Raw genomic sequence first — 25,475 nt, forward strand, 5'->3', positions numbered from 1 at the left:
TTAATATTTTTTCAATTTTTTCTACTCCCTTCTAAAAATAGCTTTGTTTTTGTAAGTTGACATACATACAACAAATTATACATATTTAAATTACACAATTTGATAAGTTTTGACATGTGTATCATGCAAAAGTTCCCTCATTCCCCTTAAAGGTCCCTCTCTCTCTCTACTCCTCCCCTCACCTTTCTCTCTCCCTCCCACAGCCCCCCCATCCTCTCACCCAGCTCCAAACTCCCAGTCCTTAGGCAACCACTAGTCTGCTTTCAGACTGCTTTGCATTTTCTAAAATTTTATGTAAATGGTTATATAGTAGGTATTCTTTTTTGTCTGACTTCTTCCCCTCAGCATAATTATTTTGAAATTCATCCATGTTGTTATATTTATAATTCATTCTTTTTACTTATGAGTAGTATTCCATTGTACGAATACACGTCCTTTGTCAGATAAATGACTTGCAAATATTTTCTCTTAGTCTGTGGCTCGTCTTTTAATTCTCTTAACCATATCTTTTTAAGGGTATACGTTTTTTAATTTTGTTGAAGTTCAATTTGAGATTTGTTTTCTGTTATGGATCTTGACATTTGTTAGTATTGTACCTAAGAAACCTGTGCCTAATCTGCAGAGATTTTTCTCCTAATTTTTTTCCTAAGGATTTTATAGTTTTAGGTTTACGTTTAGCTCTGTGAGCCATTTTGAGTTAAGTTTTATATATGGTGCAAGGTATATGTCACAGTTTATCCATTCATCAGTTGATGATCATTTGGAATGTTCCCACTTATTGGCTGTTATGAATAATGCAGCTATGAACATATGTGCACAAATTTTTGAGTGAACATGTTTTCATTTCTCTTGGTTCAATACTTAGGAATGGAGTTGCTAAGTTATATGGTAACAGTATGTTAATATTTGATCTCATTGTGGTTTTGATTTGCATGTCCCTAATGACTAACAAAGTTGAACATCTTTTCATGTGTCTACATTTGTATGTCTTTTTTGCAGAAATGTCTATACTTTGCCCATTTAAAAATTATATTATTTGTGCTTCTAGTAATGAGTTGCAAGAGTTCTTTCTATATTCTGGATAAAAATCCCTTATCAGATAAATGATGTGCAAATATTTTCTTCCAATCTGGGGATTATCCTTTCACTTTCTGGATGTTGTTTTTTGTTGCACAAAAGTTTTCAATTTTGATGAAGTTCAGTTTACCAGTCTTTTCTTTCATGGCTGTGCTTTTGCTATTGTATCTAAGAAATCTTTGCCTAACTTAAGATCCTATGTTTTCTTCTTTTTTAAAAAGATTTTTATTAAAATATAGCTAGCATACAATATTATATTAGTTTCCGGTGTAGACCATAGTTATTCAGCATTTATATACCTAAAGAAGTGATCACCATGATAAGTTCAGCAACCATCTGACATCGTACCATGCTATCACAATACTATTGACTATATTCCCCATACTGTACATTACATCCCCATGACTTATTTGTTTTATACCTGGAAATTTGAACCTCTTATTCCTTTTTTAATTTTTCAATTACAGTTGACAGTCAATATAATTTTAATTATAATATAATTAATTTCAGGTGTACAGCATAATGGTTGTACTTAAATATAATTTAAGAAGTGATCTCTCCCTGACTAATCTAGTACCTACCTGGCACTATACATAGTAATTACCATATTATTGACTCTATTCCCTATGCTTTACTTTACATCCCCATGACTACTGTGTAACAACCAATTGGTACTTGTTAATTCCTTCCCCCTTTTCACCTACCCCTAAGCCCCCTCCCATCTGACAATCATCAAAATGTTCTATGTTCTTTGTTTGTTTATTTTTTCATCAAAATGTTCTTTGTTTGTTTATTTTTTCTTTAGATTCCACCTATAAGCGAAATCAATTTGCATGTGACATACTTGACTCAGCACATTACTCTCCAGGTCCATCCATGCCGCCACAGATGGCAAGAACCCAGTCCCTTCCCTGGCCAAGCAATATACAGGGGAGAGAGGGGGTGCCAAAAAATGTATACAAGTGAACACTTTTGTGAACGTTGCTCAAGCAGTAGTTCGCTATAATCAGAATTGTCTGGACACTGATGGTAACCACTTTGAGCACCTCTTGTAATTGCAGAAGTCAAATGTGATTTGTGTTCATATTTTGTTACCAGTATATATTGAGTATTACAATTTTAATAGTTTTTCCTTTCTTAAAATGTGTATACATTTTTTGGTACCCTCTGTATGTACCACCTACTTTTTATCCATTCATCCATTTACAGTCACTCAGGCTGCCTCCACATCTTGGCCACTGTAAACAACACTGCAATGAACATATGGATGCACATATCCCTTTAAGGGAGCATTTTGGGGTTCTTTTTTTTTATTATTAAAGTTTATTGGAGTGACAATTGTTAGTAAAGTTACATAGGTTTCAGGAGTACAATTCTGTATTACATCATCTATATATCACATTGTGTGTTCACCACCTAGAGTCAGTTCTCCCTCTATCACCATACATTTGATCCCTTTTACCCTCATCTACCACTCCCCTTTCCTCTCCCCTTCTGGTAACCACTAAACTATTGTCTGTGTCTATGAGTTTTTGTTTCTTCATTTGTTTGTCTTGTTCCTTTGTTGTTTTCAGTTTTATGTCCCACATATCAGTGAATCATATGGTTCTAGACTCTTTCTGTCTGACTTACTTCACTTAGCATAATAATCTCATTTCTTTGGCTAAATACCCAGAAGTGGGATTACTGGGTTCTTCTTTGTCTCTTGTTGTAGGCTTTGTTTTAAAGACTATATTATCTGCTGTAAGTATTGCTACTGCAGTTTTGTTTTTTTTTTCTTCTTTTTCATGAAATACATTTTTCCCATCCCTTTACTTTCAGTGTCTTTCAATCTGAGGTGAGTCTCTTGTATGCAGCATATGTAAGGGTCTTGTTTCTCATCCATTCAGCTGCCCTATCTTTTGATTGGAGCATTTAATCCATTTACATTTAAAGTAATTACTGGTAGATATATAGTTATTGCCATTTTGTTATTCATATTTTTTATCTTTTTTTTTTTTTCATCTTAAAGAAGTCCCTCTAAGATTCCTTGTGATACTGGTTTGATGGTGATGAACTCCTGTAGCTTTTTCTTGTCTGGGAAGCTCTTTATCTGTCTTTTGATTCTAAATGATAGCCTTGCTGGGTAGTGTAATCTTGGTTAGGTCCTTTCTTTCCATCACTGAATTTTTCCTGCTAATCCCTTCTGATCTGCAAAGTTTCTGTTGAGAAAGCTGATAGTCTAATGGAAGTTCCCTTGAAGGTAATTGCTTTTCTCTTGCTGCTCTTAAGAGTCTCTCTTTGTCTTTAACCTTTGGTGTTTTAATAATAACATGTCTTGATGTGGGCCTCTTTGGGTTCATTTTGTTTGGGACTCTCTGTGCTTCCTGGACATATATATCTATTTCCTTCATCAGGTTAGGGAAGTTTTCTGACATTATTTCTCCAAATAGGTTTTCAGTTCCTTGTTCTCTTTCTTCTCCTTCTGGTACCCCTTGGTGCTTGTTATGTTTGATGATGCCTGAAATGTTGTTATGCTTGGTGATGTCCCAGAGGCCCCTCAAACCATCCTCATTATTTTTTTTTTTTTGGATTCTTTTTCTTATTGCTTTTCTGATTGGTGTTTTATGCTACCTTGTCTTCTAAAGCACTGATTTGATTCTCTGCTTCATCTAATCTACTATTGATTCTCTCTGATGTATTTTTCATTTCAGTTATGAAAAATACCTAGGAAGCCAGGTCACACATGGGTGTGGAACCAGCCCATTCCGCATCTCTGCCCCCTCCTAACAGTCTTGAGGGGCTTCTTCTGTATGTCCTTAGTTGTAGGTCTTCGGTTCAGCTAGACTTCAGGTGATTCCCAATGATGGTTGTCCTTATAGATGTAATTCTGATGTGTTTGTGAGAGGAGGTAAGCACAGTATTTATCTACTCTGCCATCTTGACTGGAAATCCCTGTGTTTTCTTCTGAAAGTTATATATATTTAGGTCTATAAGCTATTTTGAGTTAATTTGTGTGTATGGTATGAGATGTAGAGATCCAAATTCATTCTTTTGCATGTGGGTATCCAGTTTTCCTAGCACCATTTGTTGAAAAGACTTGACCTTACCCATTGAATTTTTTGTCCCCTTTGTCAGAAATTAATTAACCAAGATTTATTTCTGAAATTTTTATTCTATTCTATTGCTCTAGATGTTCATCCTACGCCAGTGTCATGCTATCTTGATTGCTATAGCTTTCTAGTAAATTTTGAGATTGGACGTGTGAATCTATCTTTCTTTTGATTAATATTAGCATGGTATATTTTTTTCATACTTTTACTCTATTTGTGTCTTTGTTTAAAGTCAGTGTCTTCTACATAACATATACTTGGATCCTACTTTTTAATATAATCTGACAATCTTTGCCTTTTTATTGGGATGTTTAGATCATTTATATTTAATTTGATTGTTGACATGGTTGAGTTTTATTTGTTCTATTTTCCTCAACTCTTCTTTGTTACCTTTTTTCTCTTTTTCTGCCTTCCTTTGGATTTAATTTTCTTTTCATTTAATTTTTTATGATTCCCATTTTCTCCTTTGTTGATTTATGAGCTATAACTCTTTGTTCATTTATTTTGGTTGTTGCTTTAGGGTTTATAGCTTATATCTTGAAGTTGTCATATTTTACCCTCAGGTGATATACCACTTGATGCTTTATATAAAAACAGTATACTTCTGAATTCCTTTATTGATAGCATATACCATTCCTGGTCTTCATTTCTTGTGTAGATTTATATTTCTATCTGGTATCATTTTCTTTCTGCTTGAAAGACTCTACATTTAACATTTCTTATAGTGCAGTCTGCTGGTGGTACATTCTTTTAGCTTTTTAAAGTTCTTTTTGGAGGTTCTGAGGGAGATTCCATGCTTCTGTCTTAGCTTCTAGGTGGCTGTCAGCAATTTTTGGCATTCTTTGGCTTATAGACACATCACTCTAATCTAATCTAATCTAATCTAATCTAATTTTCACATAGCGTGTAATATTTAGTCATCCAAAATATCAAGTTTAATCCATGTGCATTAGTTAAAAATTACAAATATGTGATTTTAGATTAAAATTTTTTAGAAAATGCAGAGATGAAAATAATATGAAGAATAAAAAAAACTACTACTTAAAGTATTTGACTTAAAAACTTTTCTTCTCTCTGTAGCTGTTGGAAAAATTAGAGGAAAGCCTTTTCCATTACTCTTATTTTTTGAGGCTATCTTTAGCACAAGTCGTGCTCATAGACGTCCTATTAATACAGAACTAACCCTGGAAGGAATCAAATGTGGATTATCTGAAAAACGTTTAGATTTAGTTATCAGTTGGGTCACCCAGGAAAGGTAAGCAAAATTAAACTTTTAATTTTGATGTTTGGTTAATGAAGTTGTTTGTTCTCAAAATTTTAATATTTTCTTATCAATACATTATTTGAGCATTTATTTCAGGTCCTTATTGCAATTAATGTGTCAGAAACTATTTACTAAGCATTCATGTAGTGACGGGCCTAGTCACAATTGATCAGGAGTTGACTCATAGTTCACAAGATGATTCATGATCACTTAATGATGGATGGAAGTTGATCATTGACGACAGAAAAGGTTTGATCAGTATCAGGCTACTCAAAGGGATAAGGCAGGAATCTGGTTCCAGACAGGCTGTGGGTACATGTAAAGGATACATCCAGGAGAAAATTTATAAGCAGGAGGAACATGAGCCAAGGTAGCATTTAGGGGAACATACACACCAGAAAGGACGGGCAGGAGGTGACTTCTTGGAGTTGAAGCTCAGCACAGATTGGTATATTGTACCAGGGCTCCCTTAGGTTGGCTTCCCTAGTACCCATGCCTGGGACGGGAGTTTGGGTGCATCTGAGTGATAGAGGGATGCTTTCTGGAGAAAAACCTATAACGGGGTGAATGAAGCAGAACAGGGAAGGGGAAAGAGCCAAGCAAGGATGAGACCTCAGGCAAGTTCTAACGTTGGCCTTATTTCTAGAAGGATGGCTCTGGAACATAAACCACACCACAAAGCTGTTTCCCTTTGAGGCACGGAGCCGGACTTTTATACCTCTCTGTCAGTCACTCAACGGCTGTGGATGGGGTGAGAATACATAACTTCCTGGGCATTGAGAGTACATAACGTCCTGGGTATGGTAGCTCCCAACCAAGGGCAATTCACTGTAGAAGGGAGAGGCCTGTGAGCCACTGACAACCAATATGCAGAGCAACGTATACTGGCCCAGTTAGCAGGATTTGGGCAGGACAGCAAAACAGCATCAGTCTTAGTCATCCATTGGTACAACACAGATCTGTTTGCTTCTCACATTACGTTCACTCCAATCAGACACAACTTCTCCAGGATTCTGTGGTCATAATTCCAGGGGAAACTTGTGAGAGGAGGGTTAGTGGAATGAACTATAGCCCATGTCATTACAGTTGGTCCTAGGGCTATAATTTGTTTTTTACAACGTTATTGAAATAAAATTTACACACGATAACCTATACATATTTAAAGCATACAATTTGATGAGTTTTTAAAAAAAGAGCATTATGGAGATAAAATTGACATAACAAACTGCATGAATTTAAAGTATACAATTTGACAAGTTTTGCATATGTATATACCCATGAAATCACCACAATCAAGATAATAAACATATCCATGACCTTCAAATGTTTCCTTCTGTCCTTTTATAATGCCTCCTTCTTTCTGCCACCTGCTCATTCCACCTCCCTCTCTAGGTAAGCACTGATCTGCTTTCTGTTACTATAGATTATTAGTTTGCATTTTCTAGAATATTATATAAATGAAATCATATGTTACATACTTTTTCTTCTTGGTCTGGCTTCTTTCACTTATAATTATTTTGAGGTTCATCCATATTAATTAATACTCGTAATTTTTCTCATCTATTACCCATCTTAGATTCTTCTCACTCTTAGACTTCTGTTGGTTTTGATGGTTTGTCTGGTAGGGTGACTGTAGTTACCATGCCTTTATCAAACCATTTTTACTGATTTACCCACTAACAGTTTTCAACTGGTGTAGGACTACTCCAAGATATCCCAGTAGATCATCTGCTATCTGTAACAGACAATTATACACCATTCGGAAAACAATTTCTGGATCTCGCTAGAGTAGGAGCATTTATCCATGGAACATCAGTGACTGTGCAGCTAGAACTGCTCATCATGAACGGGATTCTGAAAGATTCATCAAGTTAGGTCAGGTGGGCTCAGAAAAGCCCATCCCAAATCAGGTACACGCAAGATCATGTTCAAGCAGGTCCAGAGCACACAAGGAAACTGCATGAATAGGTTGCCCAGAACCCATGTCAACTACCACTGACTGATTGATACTACTTCCACAGCTCTCACCCATGGCCTCGTGCAGGGGTGGGGTCACCTGCAGACCAGCAGACAGAGGAAGAAAAAAACAAAACTTGGTTCATGGATGGTTCAGGCGGTGCCTAAGTGATGCCAGTTTGTCACTCCATCCTTTGAAGATGGAGTAACTTCAGGATGAAGTGTACTCCTTAAACCAATGACAATTATATGATGCCGTGTCCCCAACAGGTAGAATACTTGGGTCTGGGAAATAAAGAGTGTCTCTGCTTAACTATCACTGCCAGTAGCCCACTTAGGGAGCGTATTAGGGTTCTCCAATGAAAGAGAATCAATAGGAGATATACAAGTATGTACAGGTTTTCTGTATCTGTATTGTAAGGAATTGAAATTATGGAGGCCGAGAAGTCCCAAGATCTGTAGTCAGCAAGCTGAAGACCTAAGAGAGCTGGCGGTGTAAGTTCCAGCTCCAAAGCCAGCAGGCACAGGACCCAGGAAGAGCCGAGATGCTTCTGTCTGAGTCCAAAGGCAGGAAAAGACTGATGTTCTAGCTAAAGTAGTCAGACAGGAGGAGTCCCCCTTACCTGAGGGAAGGTCTTATTTTGGGGGAAACACGGCACCTACTGCCATCCATTCCAAACTCCCCATTTCCCCTGGATGACTCTGGAGAATCAAAGCTGTTGAGGACCGATGGCACTATTGTTTACCAGGGTGAAGTGTATAACTTTCTCCCATCACCTCTTACTATATGGCTTTCACTTACTGTTCACATAATAGTTAATAAAACAGAATTAGAATTTAGGAAACTTCTTCATACGTATAAACTTCTTTTCACTCTTCACCTCCTTGCTTTCTCTGCCTGTACCCTCCATTAAAAGTACTTGTCTGGGGTCACTGGAAATGGTGCAGATGTGAGGGTATCATGAGAAAGTTCATGCTCGTTACCAGCAGCTGTTACCTTGTGCAGAAAGACTTCAGATAAGTTTAATTTCCTTACATATCCCGATAGTTCTTGGCCAACTCTACCTCTTAGTTGTAAGAATTTAAATTCTTATGCAGGTCCTTAGTGCATACATTGGAACAATACTAATACTTTTAAGGATCCTGAGATGACATAATGGAATACTCAAGGCAATTCACATTCTTTATTCTTAGCCTCTGTCCCTCCTTGGTCTTTGACTCTGATACTCTGGCCTTTACCACATGGCTACCTAAAAAAGTTAACCAGTTCTTTTCCTGAAGCTTAGCACAGAGGCAGCCCTAAAACAGCCTGGATTATAGACTGATCTTGGCTCTTTTAGTCATTTTTTACCCAAGAGAAATCTAATCACTTCACCTGAAAACACTAAATTTAAGAAATGATGTTTTACTGGTGTTAGCTCTCTAAATTGCAGACATTGCTCATGGAAGAGGAAAAATATCCTCTGGGACAGTAATTGTATAAATCCAATCCTATTAAATAACTAAATGAATATCATGCATAGATTGAGTGATTATACATTACCTTTACTTTGACTTTTAAAAATCAGTAATCTAGTTTATAATGAAACATGCCTAAATTTACTAGTGGAGTTAAACAGATTTTCTTTTATTTATTAGTCATTTGTATTCTCCCGAGCCAGTCTGGTCTCAGATCCATTTTCAGAAGTCCGGAAAGAGTCTTAGAGCTGGAAGTAGGGGTGGGGAGAGCCAAGAAGAGCCCTTTACGAAAACAGAAAGAGGGTGTGATGAGGTGATTGAGGCAGGAAAAAGGGCAAGGACATTCGGAGGCTCGTTTCCCAGCCAGTATTTCTTTCTCCTTTTTCCTTCAGGGCCAATTCCATTCTTTTGGGGCTTGAGTCTCCTTCCTTTGGTTAATTTTTCTCTTTTATCATACTCTTCTTTCCTGATTATCCTTTTGGAAAGTGACAAGCCAAGGCAGAGCAACCTCAGTTCTCAACGCTGGCCTTCTTTCAGGTGGAACAGCATCACGCTGGTGACCACTTTAAAAAGAAAATAATAATGGTATTAAGAAGAGAAATAAATACTATAATACTGGTATTATCATGTTGGTCCAGTAATGCAGTCCCTAGAAAGACCAAAATAATTACTTGTTCAGCCTCAGGAAATGTGGCTGTAGCTCCCCAAACCTGCAATTTTAGTATTAAAATGAGGAAGTCAGAGAACTGCTTGCTAAGTGATTTGTACTCTGAAGCTGGTTTTTGATTTTGGACCTACTTCTCTGCTGCCCACCCCAGCAAACACAGGGTTTTATTTCCTGAATTTTCAGTAAAGAGAGATTTTGTAGGGGTTCCAGGATTTCATTTTAATATTATTGGCATTTTGTCACATATATATAGATACCAATATTATGTGACTACTGTTATTCTGTAGCTATTAATTAAAAATATAACTAAAGCACAATTTTCATATAGCCAGTAATTAGAAGTGATATCTTTAATTATACCCAAATGTCCTTTTTTTTGCATATGTTGATAGTTTTTAGGTGAAGTTACTTTGATAGCATAGATGGTTCACTGCAATTGTGTGTGAAGATGGTGTATTAAAATATAAGTGAAGGCATCCAAATTGGTAAGGAGGAAATAAAATTATCATTATATGCAGATGATATGATTCTATATATAGAGAACCCTAAAGACTCCACCAAGAAACTATTAGAACTGATAGATGAATTTAGTAAAGTAGCAGGATATAAAATTAATATTCGGAAATCAGTTGCATTTGTATATACCAATGATAAAATAGCAGAAGGAGAAATTAAAAAAACAATTCCATTTACAATTGCTCCAAAGACTATAAAATATCTGGGAATAAATCTAACCAAAGATGTAAAGGATCTGTACTCAGAAAATTATACAACACTGAAGAAAGAAATGAAAGAAGACATAAATAGATGGCAACACATTCCATGTTCATGGATAGGAAGAATTAATATAGTTAAAATGTCCATACTGCCTAAGGCAATATACACATTCAACGCAATTCCTATCAAACTACCAACGACGTTTTTCACAGAAATAGAACATATAATCCTAAAATTTATATGGGACCATAAAAGACCCCGGATAGCCTCAGCAATCTTGAGAAATAAGAACAAAGTGGGAGGTATAACGATACCTGATTTCAAACTATACTATAAGGCTACAGTAATCAAAACAACATGGTACTGGCATAAAAATAGATACATAGACCAATGGAACAGAATAGAGAGTCCAGACGTAAATCCATGCCTATATGCCCATCTAATCTACGACAATGGAAGCAAGAATGTACGATGGGGTAAAGACAGTCTGTTCAATAAGTGGTGTTGGGAAACCTGGACAGACACATGCAAGAAAATGAAGCTGGACCACCTCCTTACACCATATACAAAAACAAATTCAAAATGGCTTAAAGACTTAAATGTAAGATCTGAAACCATAAAATATCTAGAAGAAAATATAGGAAGAAACTTCATGGACATTACCCGGAGTAAGATTTTCACTGATATATCCCCTCGCGCGAGCGAAGTAAGAGAAAATATAAACATGTGGGATTACATCAAACTAAAAAGTTTCTTCACAGCAAAGGAAACCATCAATAAAACAAAAAGGGATCCTACTGTATGGGAAAAGATATTTGCCAATGATATATCTGATAAGGGATTAATATCACAAATCTATAAAAAACTTACTCAACTCAACTCCAAAAAAACAAACAACCCAATTAAAAAATGGGCAGAGGACTTGGGGAGACATTTCTCTAAAAAGGACATACAGAAGGCAAGAAGACATATGAAGAAATGCTCAACCTCACTAACCATCAGAGAAATGCAAATAAAAACCACAATGAGATACCACCTCACTCCAGTCAAAATGGCTATTATCAATAAATCAACAAACAACAAATGCTGGCGCGGATGTGGAGAAACGGGAACGCTAGTGCACTGTTGGTGGGACTGCAGATTAGTGCAGCCACTATGGAAAACAGTATGGAGGTATCTCAGGAATCTGAAAATGGAACTACCCTATGATCCAGTAATTCCACTCCTAGGCATCTACCCGGAGAAATCCAAAACTCCAATTCAAAAATCTGTATGCACTCCTATGTTTATTGCAGCACTTTACACAATAGCCAAGATATGGAAACAACCGAAATGCCCATCGGTAGATGACTGGATTAAGAAGCTGTGGTACATTTATACAATGGAGTATTACGCAGCCATAAAGAAGAAAGAAATCTTATCATTTGCAGCAACATGGATGGATCTAGAGAACATTATGTTAAGTGAAATAAGTCAGAAAGAGAAAGACAAGTACCATATGATCTCACTTATATATGGAATCTAAAGAAAAGACTATGCGAATGAACTAATCAGAGACAGTTTTGGGGACGCGGAGAAAAAACCGAGAGTGGTTAGATGGGTGTGTGGGAGGGGGTTGGGGATAAGGGGAAAGGTGAAGGGATTTGGAGGCAGCTGGTGACCACAAGATGGCCTCGGGGTTTTTTGTTTGTTTGTTTGTTTTTGTTTTTGTTTTTTTTTGTTGTTGTTGTTTTTTTAAAAATTAATTTGGGGAAGGTATTCTATAATGTTGTGGAGATTTTGTTGGGTATCCGATGGGCATGCGTCCTGTTTGGGAGACCACCTCAGGGATGCTGTGGATACCTGATCATGGCATTGGACACCAGAGGCTGGACATTAATGAATGCCAACTATAATTTTATATATATAATGTGATGGTTCGGTGTGGGGTCGGAGGGATGGTGGATGGGGGTGGGGGGTTCACAGTGTGAGGGATATGGATGATGAACGTCTAAGTATTACCTTGTTTTGTACACCTGAAACTAATAAATAAATAAATTTATGAAAAAAAAAATAAATAAAATAAAATATAAGTGAAATCTATTTAATTGAGCCATCTCAAAAGAACTTCTTCAGTCTCCTAATAGACACAGTTATGTCTTTTTTCCCCTGTTGCTTCTTATAAATCTATAACAATTTAAAAAATACCATTGGTATTAAATAACTAAATTACACTTTCTCTGTCCCTTTTAGCACACACATGCTTGCAAGATCTGTCAGTAATTTTGAGCTAAAATTTGTTTTCATTATCTTTAACCAACACTTCATAAGTTCTTTTATTCTACAGGGTTTAGAATCTAGATAACTGCTGAGATCATTGAGACCCTCAGGTACAGACAATTTCTTTTTTATCTTGTAGTTTGAAATCGTACCAGTCTTTTCAGAAGAATTTTAAACTCCTCGTAGATTTTTTAGCAACTTGAGTTCAGTGTTGCCAAAATGTCTTCCCCCAAGAGAATATGTGCTGATTGTTTCGGTTCTTGTTAAATTTCAGATGTGTTTAATTTCTTCTCCGTCAGTTTCGTATTAACTTGGAATTCTTACAGATCACAGAAGATCCAGTTTTACTGTACTGAATTTTCAAATATTTCATTCTCGTCAAGAACTCTCTAATGTGTGCCTTATTGATCTGCTTGCTCTAGGCTCACATTTTCTGAGGAGGCAGGGGATGTGATTTGTGATTATGGGGAGCAGAATACTTATTACAAGGCCAAATGCCTGGCTTTAGCTCAGACTATCTACAGTGAATGTGGCCTGCACAACAAAGCTCTTCTTTGCCTGTGTAAACAAGGTCAGATTCATGGGGCGATGGAATACATACAACAGTTTACTGCCTTTACCGCCAGTAAGTACAAAAGCCTACTTATTTGTATACATTTGAATTCTGGACTTTAATTGTGAGATCACCCATGATAGTAGGCAATATTTTGGTTTTACGTTATAAACTTTGTTTTACGTATATTGATAAGTAGGTTTCTTTTGTAATTTTCAGTAAAGCAGTTATGCTGAAGCTGATTGATTTACATGCTTGATATTCAAATACATTATGTATTTCCTCAATACATCAACAGTGAACTGGATGGTCCTGAAATACACAATTTTAAAGACAAATTTTTCAGATATGTTGGACCATGCTACTTAAAGGATTTAAAAAAAATAACTCAACTTATTTGTCAGATATCATGTTCTTAACTATGATTTAAGCCATAGAAATGAAGACTTAGTGAACTGAAGTTCATTTCAAAATTTTGAAACTGGGCAGTGATCTGAGAGAATTGTGGACCTTCTAGGGTGACCCTAGTTGAATGAGCCGATCTGTTATTGTGAATGTAGTTCAGCAGCAACGTCAGTGTACGGGCAGTCTCGACAGCTCCCATGTCTCAGACCTGTGTCAATCCTGATGTGCAGGATATGTACCCCGATTCTAAGAAGTTGCACAATGAAACAAAACATAGCACTTTTAAGTGACATTTTTCCAGGAAAAAGAATCTTTATAACTATTGAATATGATCACTTTCAAACAATAAATTGACTTTTACTTAGAATCTTTTTTCTTTAAGTTACTGATTTCTTCATGCATTATATAACAGCACGCCTGATACTATCACTGTATAATAGCTAATAATTTGACTTTTATGTGCATTGTCTCACTTGATCCTTACGTTAACTCTATAAAGTAGGTTTTGTTATTATCCCTATTTTATAGATGAAATATATGTTTCCACAGAAAAGCTAAGGCACAGAGAGGTAGGTAATTTGCCTATATGCACACAACAACAGAACAGAATCTGGCATATTAAGTACTAAATATTTGTTGAATGAATTATATATTTTATTATTATTATTAAAGTATACAGATTCAGTTTCTGTATTACTGCTTTTCCATAGGTAAGAATTATTTTAGTTACTCAGGATTTACACATGAAGTATAGGTTTTAATTACTCTTGGAACATGATTGACTCATTATCATATTATTCTGTGTTCCCTTAGTAGTGCGTTACACTCTAAAATGATTGAACATATATGTAATAATTAAGAAGTAAAGAAGCTCCTATATAATTAGAACCTTGATATTTGTCTGCAGAATTTATTTAGCATAACATCATAAGATGAAAATAATAATAACCTGAGAAAAATTAAGCTTAAAAGAGAAACACTGAAAAATTACTTTGCTTATTTTACTTTTTAATGAGAAACAACCACAGCTTTCCAAGGTATCATCTTTGGCCTCAGGAGATAGATATAGTTTGCTAATAACTGTCTGGTTTCAGAAAAAAATGTTCTCGCTCAGATTTAGACGATCAGCTTTATATTGACATATTTTTTAAAAAATCAAAACAAAACAGAAACAGAAAAGTCCTAAAAAAATCTTTTGTTCCAAAAGCATAAATCTGACTAATAGAGCGTCTGTTTTAGAAGTAAAGATTCTCTTCATTTTTTCTTCCTAATAATTTCCAAAATAAAGCCTGAAATGATTTGTTTGTTCACCTTCTCCTTTATCATTAAAAAAGTAAATGTGCCTATATGGAAACTGAGGTTATTATAGATCTGAGGCTCTCAAACTTTCTGGTCTCAAGTCTCCTTTACACTTTTAAAACCATTGAAGATCCCAAAGAGCTTTTATTTATGCTGGTTATATCTATTGATATTTATCCTATTAGAAATTACAACAGAGAAATTTTAAATATTCATTTAAAAAATAAACCTTTTCCATGTTATCATAAATGAAATTTTTTATAAAAAATAACTTTCCAAAATCAAACAATTTCATGAAAAGAGTGGCATTGTTTTATATTTTTACAAATCTCTGTAATGTCTGGCTTAATAGAAGATAGCTAGCTTCCCATATTTGCTGCCCATATTCAGTCTCTTGTTATATCACATGTCACATAGGCTCTGGAAAACATCACTGTATACCTCTGAGAAAAAGAATTAAAAAGGCAAGTAACAAGTTAGTATTTTCGTGAAAGTAGTTTTGACTTTATAGACCTTACACTACATTTTGAGAACCACTGTTCTAAGTATTTGTGTGTTAAACAAATGCCATTCTTGGTGTGTAGGCCCTTATAATATTAAAACCGAACATACTTGAGATAAATTCTGATTAATAACATGTCAAACCAAGGAAGAAGGAAATGGATTCTGAAGTGTCATAAGCAGTGGGGGGAGGCCATAGGATTTGAATTTGTGTCCTTTCTGATTAATTAGAGACCATCTTGCACATAATTGAGTAAATGTTGGTTAATTAATCAATTCATGGAGAAGGGGATTTGAATACCTGATTGAATGAAACAGAGAGAGATAAGTGAGTTATGAAATGTTGGAGCCTGGGGGAGGGGGTACTATATAAATAGCTTCACCTTAGTAGAGGTTGGTTTGAGTGACCCAAATCATAAACTTCTATCTCGTCCCTAGGGAAATTATTTTTAATTGTTTGACTTTATGGATATATAATAGAATTATACTCTGCTATACCCTGTGTCCTCTTTTACCATCTCTTTATCTGTCTTTCTCTCTCTCTGTATGTGTGTGTATGTGCATTGCGTGTGTATATATACATACACATACAATGTATACACACATGTATTATTGTTTTAGAGGAGCAGTACTATCGATTTTAAGGTCATGGACGCTGGGGGTCATATGAATTGTTCTACTTTATACCATGTGTATAATTCTGGGAAAATTAACTTCTCTAAGCCTGTTTCCTCATTTGTAATGTGAGAATAATAATATCTCACTTATACTGAATATTAAATGCAGTGACTTAATATGTGTAAGTTCCCAGTACAGTAAATATGTATTTAATAAACACTCAATTACTTTGTATTGCCTTTCAGAGCACAAATTATGTTTATGGTAATTCTTGAAAAGCTCTCAGAAATTATTCTGAAAATGACCTGTGTTGTGGCCCAAGAATATTTTTACTTTAAAAATTTTAGGAAGTTAATACAAAGTTCATAATTTTAACAATATAAATCATGATTGTAGCTTGGATTATCTCAGTGGTTAACTAGTAGGTTAAACCACATGAAATTGCTTTTTTTGGAGTCAAAAATGGTCAAATGTAGGTAACTTCATATGGCTCAACCTCTAGCTACTTGAACTAGCTAATGGCTTGTTAAATTTTTCATTTTTGAGTTTCTAAATACTTAATATTTTTAGGAAAAAAAACTACTGAGGCGTCTTTTCTGCGCAAATCACAGAAAAAAAAGACATTGTACTCACTAGACATTGGCCCTAACAAGATACAGACAACGTAACATAGTATTAGATGTAACCTTAGAAATTGGAGGTAACCAGTTCTAGAGCACTTTTAACATGCAAAAACTGAGATCCGAGAGATTAAGTGACTGAGGGAGCTCTGATTAGAATGTAGGTTTCCTGGTTGGCAAGCTAATCCTTTTTATTATACCACATTTCTTTTCATGACAGTTATTTGATAAATTTCTTTTTTTGGTACTCTTTGTTATAGGTAGTTTTTCTATGTTTTGGGGGTTTTTTTTTTGCTATGTTGAGCTGATTTTTTTTTTTTTTTTTGATTAAGGTTAGTACTGTTGAGTTCATTGGGAGCTTTGGAAGGATTGGAAAAAGAAGTACTGATTAGCTGGCTTCAGTTTCTAGTATCATATTAGGATGTTGAGACATAGTTTTCATTTTTTCTTTCAGATGACCTGATGCGGCTAATAACGTTATGTCCCAACATTGAATTAATTCAGTGTCTCACTAGAGAAAGGGATGGGAAACCACCATTTTTATCTTTTGGTCTTGTTATACTTCATCTGTTCTCTGTAGATATGAAAAAAGTTGGCATTAAGCTACTTCAAGAAATAAATAAAGGTAAGTAGAGTAAAATGTTGTAGAATAAATAGTAGTGGATTATTTAGGGAAAGGTTCAATATTATTATGTTGGAGTTAATTCAATCTTCTAAGAGTTCCTGCTTGGCAAGAATTAACTTTAGGAGTTTATACATGTAAAAATTACAATGTCAATTGTAGTCTGTTGGCAATAGTATATATTTCTTGAGGGAATTAGGATGAAGAGAGATTCTTTATAAAGCTTGAGGAGAACATCATAATAATTATAATAGCTAACACTATAAACACTTTATATTAATGTATGTATATATTTAGTAATTTTTATATATATTTTAAATGTGTATAGACATAAACTTTATATTTTTATTTTTAAATTATATATGTAAATATCATTTACACATGATATTTACTCCAAACCTACTCTGTAGTGGGATGAAAAATAGCTAATTAGATCTCACTTTTTTCTTTTCTTTCTCTAATATAGGAAATTGAGTAGACAACTTGATTTTAAATTATTATATGGGGGGGGTCAAAGAAAAAATAGTAAATTGCATGAAAACATTTGGGAAAATAATTTTGAAATTATTACGATAGATATCAACTAAAATATTTTACTTGATAGAAAAATAATGATCATGGGAGAAATAAAATAATAGTGATGACAGTATTCTAAAATGATGTCCTCTTTCATTAAGTATCATAAGTCATGCAAGTAGCAGGTAAGAGATGAGTTTCATAAATAGATATCTCCCAAAGAGGGTCACTAGAATTGATTTTCAAAAGTAAGTAATATCATTCATTTTCTTTAATAAACAAAATGCTTCTTTATTTCCTTTGGAAAAATATTTGTTATAGAAACCCCATCATTAAGACGTCTCTGTCTAGAGATAGGATGGAGAGTTTGCCAAAGAGTTTTTTAAACCTTTGGGTCAGCAGTACCAGGGCATTTACAAAAGTGTTTTAAAGGTCATGAAAAGTAGACCTATAAGCTCTCAGTTATTTGATAGTTTCTAGTGGTACCATAGAGACTCTGTGAATAAGGCTGAACCCGTGTTCTTCACCTTGTGAGCTCCCTTTCTTGTAGCCTTCAACATATGCTAACCTTATCAAGAAGGAGATGAGAAGTGGGGTACGTGAGAAATGGTAGAGGGTTGAGTTGAGGGCTGAAAAGGTTAATGAAAAAGGAGAAGGAATTACCATGAACTGGACTAAGCACTGTACATTGAACATATAGGACTCAACCTTATGCGAATCAGATTGAGTTGAAATGATATCCCTTTATATAATTTTTCCTTTATATTTTTTAAAAATTGCTAAGTGTTGGTTATCAAGGAAGAATAAGTGCCATACTATATAATACTGTGTTTTTTTTCTTAGATGAAATCGAACATCTTATGATAAATGATCCATTTTGCTCCCTAGAAAACTGGCAAGAAGTGGTAAATATATGTTTACAGAATGGCTTTGGCAGGTTATCTAATGACATCATGTCCATTCTTCGATCTCAGGCTGGAGTTACAGAAATTCCTGAAGAGGATGATACAGTCAACTTAATGCAACATGTGTTTTGGTAGTTCTGTATCTTAACCAGTTGAGGGAGCTTGTACAACATTTTATGTATGTTGGTTGGGCAAACTGATTTTGGAATAACTAACTTATAAATAAATCTAGAATATGAAGCTCTCAGAAATAAATCATGCTTCTTTTATTATGATGAGATTTAGATTTGTTTTTGAAGCATTTATACCATTGCTTCTTTTGTTCCCCATATTGTCATTTCTTGTATTGAATCTTGATAAAATCCCAAAATATAGCTGTATGAAACTCAGTTTAGGCATTTTTATCTAAAGTCTAGATATGCCCCTTTCTGGTAATCTAATTTGATAACAAGAACTGAGAGAGATATGCGTGGTATCCTGTCTGTTAGTCTGATTTCCCAAATATCAAATGCTACAAACCTGACTTTTAACAAGAATGGCAGGATGTCATGCCGAGGTTGGACTCACTGGTGAGAACCTAGAGTGTAGTAATTTTGTACTAATTTAAAGATGTGTCCATATTTTGATATATATAAATGGCAAATGTTAGGCTTTTACTATAACAGTTTGGAATCTTAGCATGTTCTTACCTAGAGAGAAGACCAGCCAAGTTTTGCATAGAAGTAGACCTGGGATACCTACAATAAAGAAGTAGTTTTGAATAGTTTCAAGTATCTGAATAAGTATTTAATTAAAAACTCAAGAGTTTAATGGTCAGTATGGCATGGGCACCGATCAAGCAGAACAGACACCCAACTAGTCAGAACAGCTTTCAGCCCTGATGCTACACCAACTTAATATCAGCCTCGATCATGAAACATGGTAAAAATGAGCTGCTATTAGATAAACAGTAAACAGCATAACTTTTCTTCTCTTAAATTTAAATTAAATGTATACATTTCATTTTATAGTGGAAAGAACATGAACTTGTAATCAGAGAGCCTTGTACAGGTTCTAGTCCTACATTTTACTCTTTGTATAATATGAGCAGTAATACCTCCCCCAAAGGATTGTTGTGAAGAGAGTAATGTGTGTGTAATATCAGTATGTAGCATAATGGAGGAACTTAGTGGAAGATAATGTCATTTTTATGTACTAGTTCCCAGGAACACATATTCCTTACTTGGTTTATTCTTACTAATTCCCACTCATCTATCAATTTGTTATTTGATATAACATACCTTATTGTCTGTATTAAGTTCTCTCTCTACACTAATATTAGGGGTGCTTGGCTTATAAATCCAGAAGAGTACTCGCTGAATTCTTAATTTTTCCATATATTGCTAAACACAGTAGTGGATAATTATAATTCAGTTTTCTAAAATGTAATATTTTTTAAAGTACTACATGTGTACAGTTTCAAAAGCAATATATTACTACAAGGCTTATAACAATAATATTTTGATGTCTGGCCGATTCACTGTGATTTTTGAGAAAAGATGAAGAATGGAAAAAAGAAGGGAAAAAGAGAGGATATTTCAGCATCATTGATTCTTTATGTGCCAATGTCTTAAAACCTTTTTTTTTCCCCTTTAAAACTAGTATGATTGATAGAACTCTACCATGTGCCTATTGACAGAACTTAGAAAAAAAAAGTGTCCATAAAACCCAGTAGGATGAAGTACATACATAAATCTGGAAAAAGCTTGAAATAGTAGCTGTTGTTGTTACTGTTAGTTTTGCTTTGGTTTTAAAATGTTTTTCTTTCACTCATTCTTCCTTCTCTGTTAGCATTACCTTTGGCAGTTTTCTCAAGGAAAGTGAAGCTTGTGCAGTGACTATAAATTAAAATGCCTGGAGGTGGGTTGGGAGGAAGAGCAAGAATATAAAGTCAAGTGGAGGAAGGAGAAAGTTGAGATGAAAGTGAGCTCCACAGGCCTTGGGAGCATAAGAACCTCCCGGTGAGCTGCACTGAGAGGTACAACATGAGGTCCCGGCATAAGAGCCTGCGTTCTAGACCGGCTCTGTCACCATCCTGTTTTGTGTCCTGTGCCTCAGGAGTTTATTTTGACTAGATAATTCCTCTTGTTATTTACGATTCAAAACTTCAGTAATTCCTCAAAAGTACCTCTGGTTTTTCAGTGCTTTTTGACCTTCTGCCTAAAATTTAAATACCAAGATTCAACATGAGCATTAACAATAATGTTCAGTCTATATTCAAATTTCACCAATTGCTTAAAAATGCCTTTTTACAGTTGAGTTATTCTGATTAAGATCTAAGCAAGGTCTGTGTGTTCTACTTGGTTGTATCTCTGGATCTAGAGTATGGCTCCTCCCCTCTTTTTTCCCTCGTTACTGGACTGGCTTTGTTGTTATTGGAAATGTTCCACATCCTAGATTTGTCTGATTGCTTCCTTATGGTATCATTTAACTTGTTCTTCTATTTCCCGTATTTCCTATAAATGGAAGTTAGATCTAAAGACTTGATTAAATATAGGTTCAACTATTTTGTCAAGATACTTCATAGGGGATGCTGAGTACTTCACATTTCATCATATTATGATTCACTGAATGTTCATTACCTCATCTCATTGCTTTTTGAGCTAAAGCCCCAAATCCTTGACATGGCCTAAAACACCCTGCATGATCAGGATTCCAGCTGCCTCTCCAGCCTTTTCTCCTACCGTCCTCCTCACTTTCTTTGAGCCAGACTCTTGCTTTCTGTCTGTCCCTGTTATAAAGGGCTTTAAAATACATTATTTCTTCTACCTGGAAGGTTTGTCTCTTTTTACCTAGTTAATTTCTTTTACTTCAGATTTTAGCTTACTGAAAACTTCCTCACAGAAGCCTTTCATGACTTCTTTAATTATGTCAGTTTTCCCTTTTATAGGCTGCCTTTTATTGCCATTGTCACGGTTGTAGTCAGGGACAATACTTTTTATTGAGGGCAAGGAGGATACCTTTTGAAGATGTGGGGAATGGGGGGAGGGTTACTGTTTTAGTTTTCTTGGGCTGCTGAAACTAAGTACCAGAAACTGAGTGGCTTAACCAACAAAAATTTATTATATATGTCTCACAGTTCTTGAGGCTAGCAGTCTGAGATCAAGGTGTTGGCAGGGTTGCTTACTTCAGAGGACCGTAAGGGAAGAGTCTGTTCCAGGTCTCTGCCTCCCTCCTTGGCCTATAGGTGGCTATTTTCTCTATGTCTCTTATGTCATCTTCCTTCCATGAATGTCAGTGTCCAAGTTACCTCTTCTAAGTACCGTTCATATTGAATTAGGGCCCGCCCTAATCACCTCATTTTAACTTGATTACCTCTGTAAAGACCCTATCTCCAAATAAGGTCACATTTTGAGGTACTGGGGGTTAGGACTACACATATGGATTTTGGGAGGACACAACTCAACCCATAACAGTTGCCATTATCTTATCAACATCAAACAGTACTGGTACAAAGTAAATTTCAATAAGTATTCGAATGAATAAATATGTAGGTTGGACCTGGTATCTTTCATATTTAATGCCAATCTTGCGAATGAACTTTACTCTTGCTTTTCTTTTTGGTAAATTTTATTGGTATGTAAACATACATATACACAATAATACATTATGAAAAATGCATAAATTATAACTGTAGAGATCAATAATGTTTCACAAAGTGAATACATTTGTATAACCAACTGCCAGGTGAAGAAACAACACCCCTGGAATCCTGGAATCCCACTTCCAGCCACCATTATTCCCCTCCCAAAGACAGCCACTGTCCTGATTTCTCATACCATAGATAGAGTTTTGCCCAATTTTGAATTTTATATGAATGAATTTATGATATATTTATTTGTGTGTATTTGGTTCTTTTCCTCTTAACTGTTTTTGTAAGACTCTTCCATGTTGTGTATAGTTGCTCATTTTCATCACCATTTATTATTCCTGTTTAAGTATACCACAGTTCTACAGTACATAGACATTTGTTTCCAGTGTGGGGCTAGTACACACAGTGCTTCCATGAACATTCTTATACATGTCTTATACATGAACATATGTGTGCATTTCTGTTGGGCTCCTGCTTTTTTTTTATGTTGTATATTGATTGGTGTGTGTTAGGTCATACTATAATTTTTAGGGTCAGCACTGCATTACTGTTTCATTTATAATGTTTTTCTCCCCTGATAGCTATGATGAAATAGCATAATAGAAATTCTGGTTTGGGTTAGAAATAGCCAACATTAGTCATATTTTTCTAAACCCATGGTTTTTAACAAAAAAATAGATTTTGGGGAGCAGTTTTAGGTTCACAGAAATACTGAGTTATGGAGATTTCCTATGTAGTACCTACTGTCCCCACGTATGCACAGCCTCCCCCATCATCAACATTCCCTACTAGAGTAGTACATTTGTTACAGTACATTTGTTACAGTGACTCTTGTCACCCAAATTCCATAGTTAACATTAAGGTTCACTTGTGGTGGTGTGCATTCTTGGGTTTGGACAAATTTATGACGACACGTATCTATCATTACAGCATCAGACACAATAGTTTCGCTGTCCTAAAAATCCTCTGAGCTCCACCTATTCACCCTCCGTGGCTTGTCTCATTTTTATAGGAGGCACCTCTTTGCCTCCCATGTATGAAGAGAACAAATGTTTTTAAAGTGCTGTCTATATGCCAGACACTGTGCTAGCTGTTTTAATACATATTCCTATTAAATCCTCACAACAATTTTGTGAAATAGGTATTATCCCCATTTTTATAGGTTAAGAAAAGGGAATTCAGAAGGCAACGTAACATGCTGAAGATCACATTGCAAGGACCATGAGGAACTAAGTTTTTCTGACTTCAAATTAGGTGTTCTTTCCATCACACTAATGGAAGAGAGGTAAATGTTTCTTCTAGACTCTGAAATGTTTAATTGTACTAGTTACATTTCTGTTTAATTATTGTAGTCAACCGTTTATCAAAATAAATTTCATTTGTTTGGAAAGATTTGGAGATTTTCTGAAACAGAAATTTAAACCAATGAAAACTTTTCTTAACATTTAGGACTTTTTCTAAATCCAGGATTACTTTAAAAATAACCATTATATTCTATCACTTTCTAACCTTGTCAGAAGAAAATGTTGCTTTTTAGTTGCCTTTAATTCTGTTAGATCGCTAAAACATTAAGTTAAAAATTAAAGTATAGGTCTCACTGGTTATTTATTTTTTAACTTTCTCCATTTCATGGAAAGATCATAAATTTCTTCCATTCCTTCTTGGAAAAAAAATAGTATTTTAACAAAGTTAAACCAGTGTAGCACTATTGAACATACGAAGTTGTCAGCTTGCTCGTAGTTATAACTTGTGTTCTTGAATAAAAAAAAATTAAATACATAATCAAGATACTATCATTTATATAGCTATTTCCTTTCTCATTATCAATTACCTGCAAGAACCCTCCATATCTTGGGAATCTGTGTCACTCTCTCCTTAATGTTCTTATCTTCAACTCCAAACAAAAGGTCATCCTGAATTATCTATAGAAGCCGGAGACTACTGTAGCTAAGTTGAGATGTTTCACAGTCAGGCATAGGGGGACTTTTTGAAAGTTCCAGCCAATTTTTGTCATGTAGGATTATAGACTAAGAATCACTTTATCAGAAGCTGGAAATATAAATTTGATGTGAGAAGTCCTGATTTTCAGAGTACCGTGTAAAGCCAAACAAAACACATTTACAGACCAAACTTAACGTATAGGCCATCAATTTAAAACCTCTTTTCTAAACTCAGGAGGCTAGATTTAATTTTTTGTTTCCATTAACTTTAATTGAAGCTTTTCAGTGGATAAAGGAAGTAAAGAGCTACTGTATTTTCTCATTCAGAAAAAGCTGCTGCAGAAAAGCTGATGCCCTAATAATAAAAAGCAGGATTCTTTAACCTAAAGGATAGAGCTGTTATAAGTATTGCCAGTCCAGAATAGAGGCCACTGATAGCTAATGCAGAGGAACTTGGAAAGTAGCACAAATGTAATTTGTGTGTAGAAAGAGGAAAAGATAAATGCTCCTTAAGTAATTTTGATACCTTTATTTCTCACGCTAAATAATTTATCCATATTCTTCCACAACTGTATTGCCATAAGGATGGTAAAGAAACAGTATTACACTTTTAAAAAAGAGGCTACTAACATATATTATGAAGATTTTCCTAAATAGATCCTTGTTCCTATTCTTTTTGCTCTTTAGTGGAAATCCCATTGTGGTCCTGGGGGCCTCGATTATCATGTTGTATTATCAAACTGCCTGCAAGAATAATCAATTCTAAATGTTTTCAGTCTTCCATTGAGTGCAAACTCTGCCTTCAAGCTCCATGTATGTTGATGGTTAAGGCCATTGAGGAGGATTCTGTTATATTCTGTAATCTTGTTTTCTTGGGTCTTTGAATCATGTTACTTTGCCCTGTGAATTCCTTTTTCTTCACCTATAAAAATGGGGATAATAATATCTATTTCACAAAATTGTGGTGAGAATTTAATAGGAATGTATATTAAAACAGCTAGCACAGTGTCTGACACATAGAGAGCACTTTAAAAACATTTGTTCTCTTTATACAATACTATTATAAGTAGGGCCAGCTTTGGTTGGATATATGCTTAAAATGAAGTGCATGTCACCCTCGAACTCTTTGTACACAGATCGAGATGTCTAATCACAAACCCCGATTCGTTTCCTCTTGAAACTCTTTTTTTCCCCTCACACATGCATGCTCACACACTTTGAAAAAGCAGAATCGATGTGAGAATGTACATTTTGGAAGCAGCCCCCGCCAATGTCATATCAAAGATCCCTGCCAAATTGCTTAAAGATCTAGGAATTTATGGGTTAACAATCATGGGTTTTGAATTGCAGGCCTTGATCAATCCAAAGGGCAAAC

At 35.1% G+C, this 25,475-nt stretch overlaps 1 protein-coding gene across 7 annotated transcripts in view; it reads left to right on the top strand.

Moving 5' to 3' along the window:
* Nucleotides 1-18,806, top strand: part of CLHC1 (clathrin heavy chain linker domain containing 1) — a 35,392-nt gene extending 16,586 nt beyond the window's left edge. For 3 of the 7 annotated variants that reach the window (XM_081069316.1, XM_081069318.1, XM_081069319.1), the window contains 4 exons: nucleotides 5,250-5,424; nucleotides 12,913-13,115; nucleotides 16,941-17,111; nucleotides 18,468-18,805. In XM_081069316.1, the coding sequence (XP_080925442.1) occupies nucleotides 5,250-5,424; nucleotides 12,913-13,115; nucleotides 16,941-17,111; nucleotides 18,468-18,664 (746 nt within the window). In that variant the 3' untranslated portion in view covers nucleotides 18,665-18,805. Of the gene's footprint in view, nucleotides 1-5,249; nucleotides 5,425-12,912; nucleotides 13,116-16,940; nucleotides 17,112-18,467 lie in introns of all 7 variants that reach the window. The other 4 variants (XM_081069313.1, XM_081069315.1, XM_081069317.1 and 1 more) reach the window with 2 other exon arrangements.
* Nucleotides 18,807-25,475: the final 6,669 nt, after the last annotated feature.

The sequence above is a fragment of the Rhinolophus hipposideros genome (assembly GCF_964194185.1).
Source record: "Rhinolophus hipposideros genome assembly, chromosome: 12".
Taxonomy (NCBI): domain Eukaryota; kingdom Metazoa; phylum Chordata; class Mammalia; order Chiroptera; family Rhinolophidae; genus Rhinolophus; species Rhinolophus hipposideros.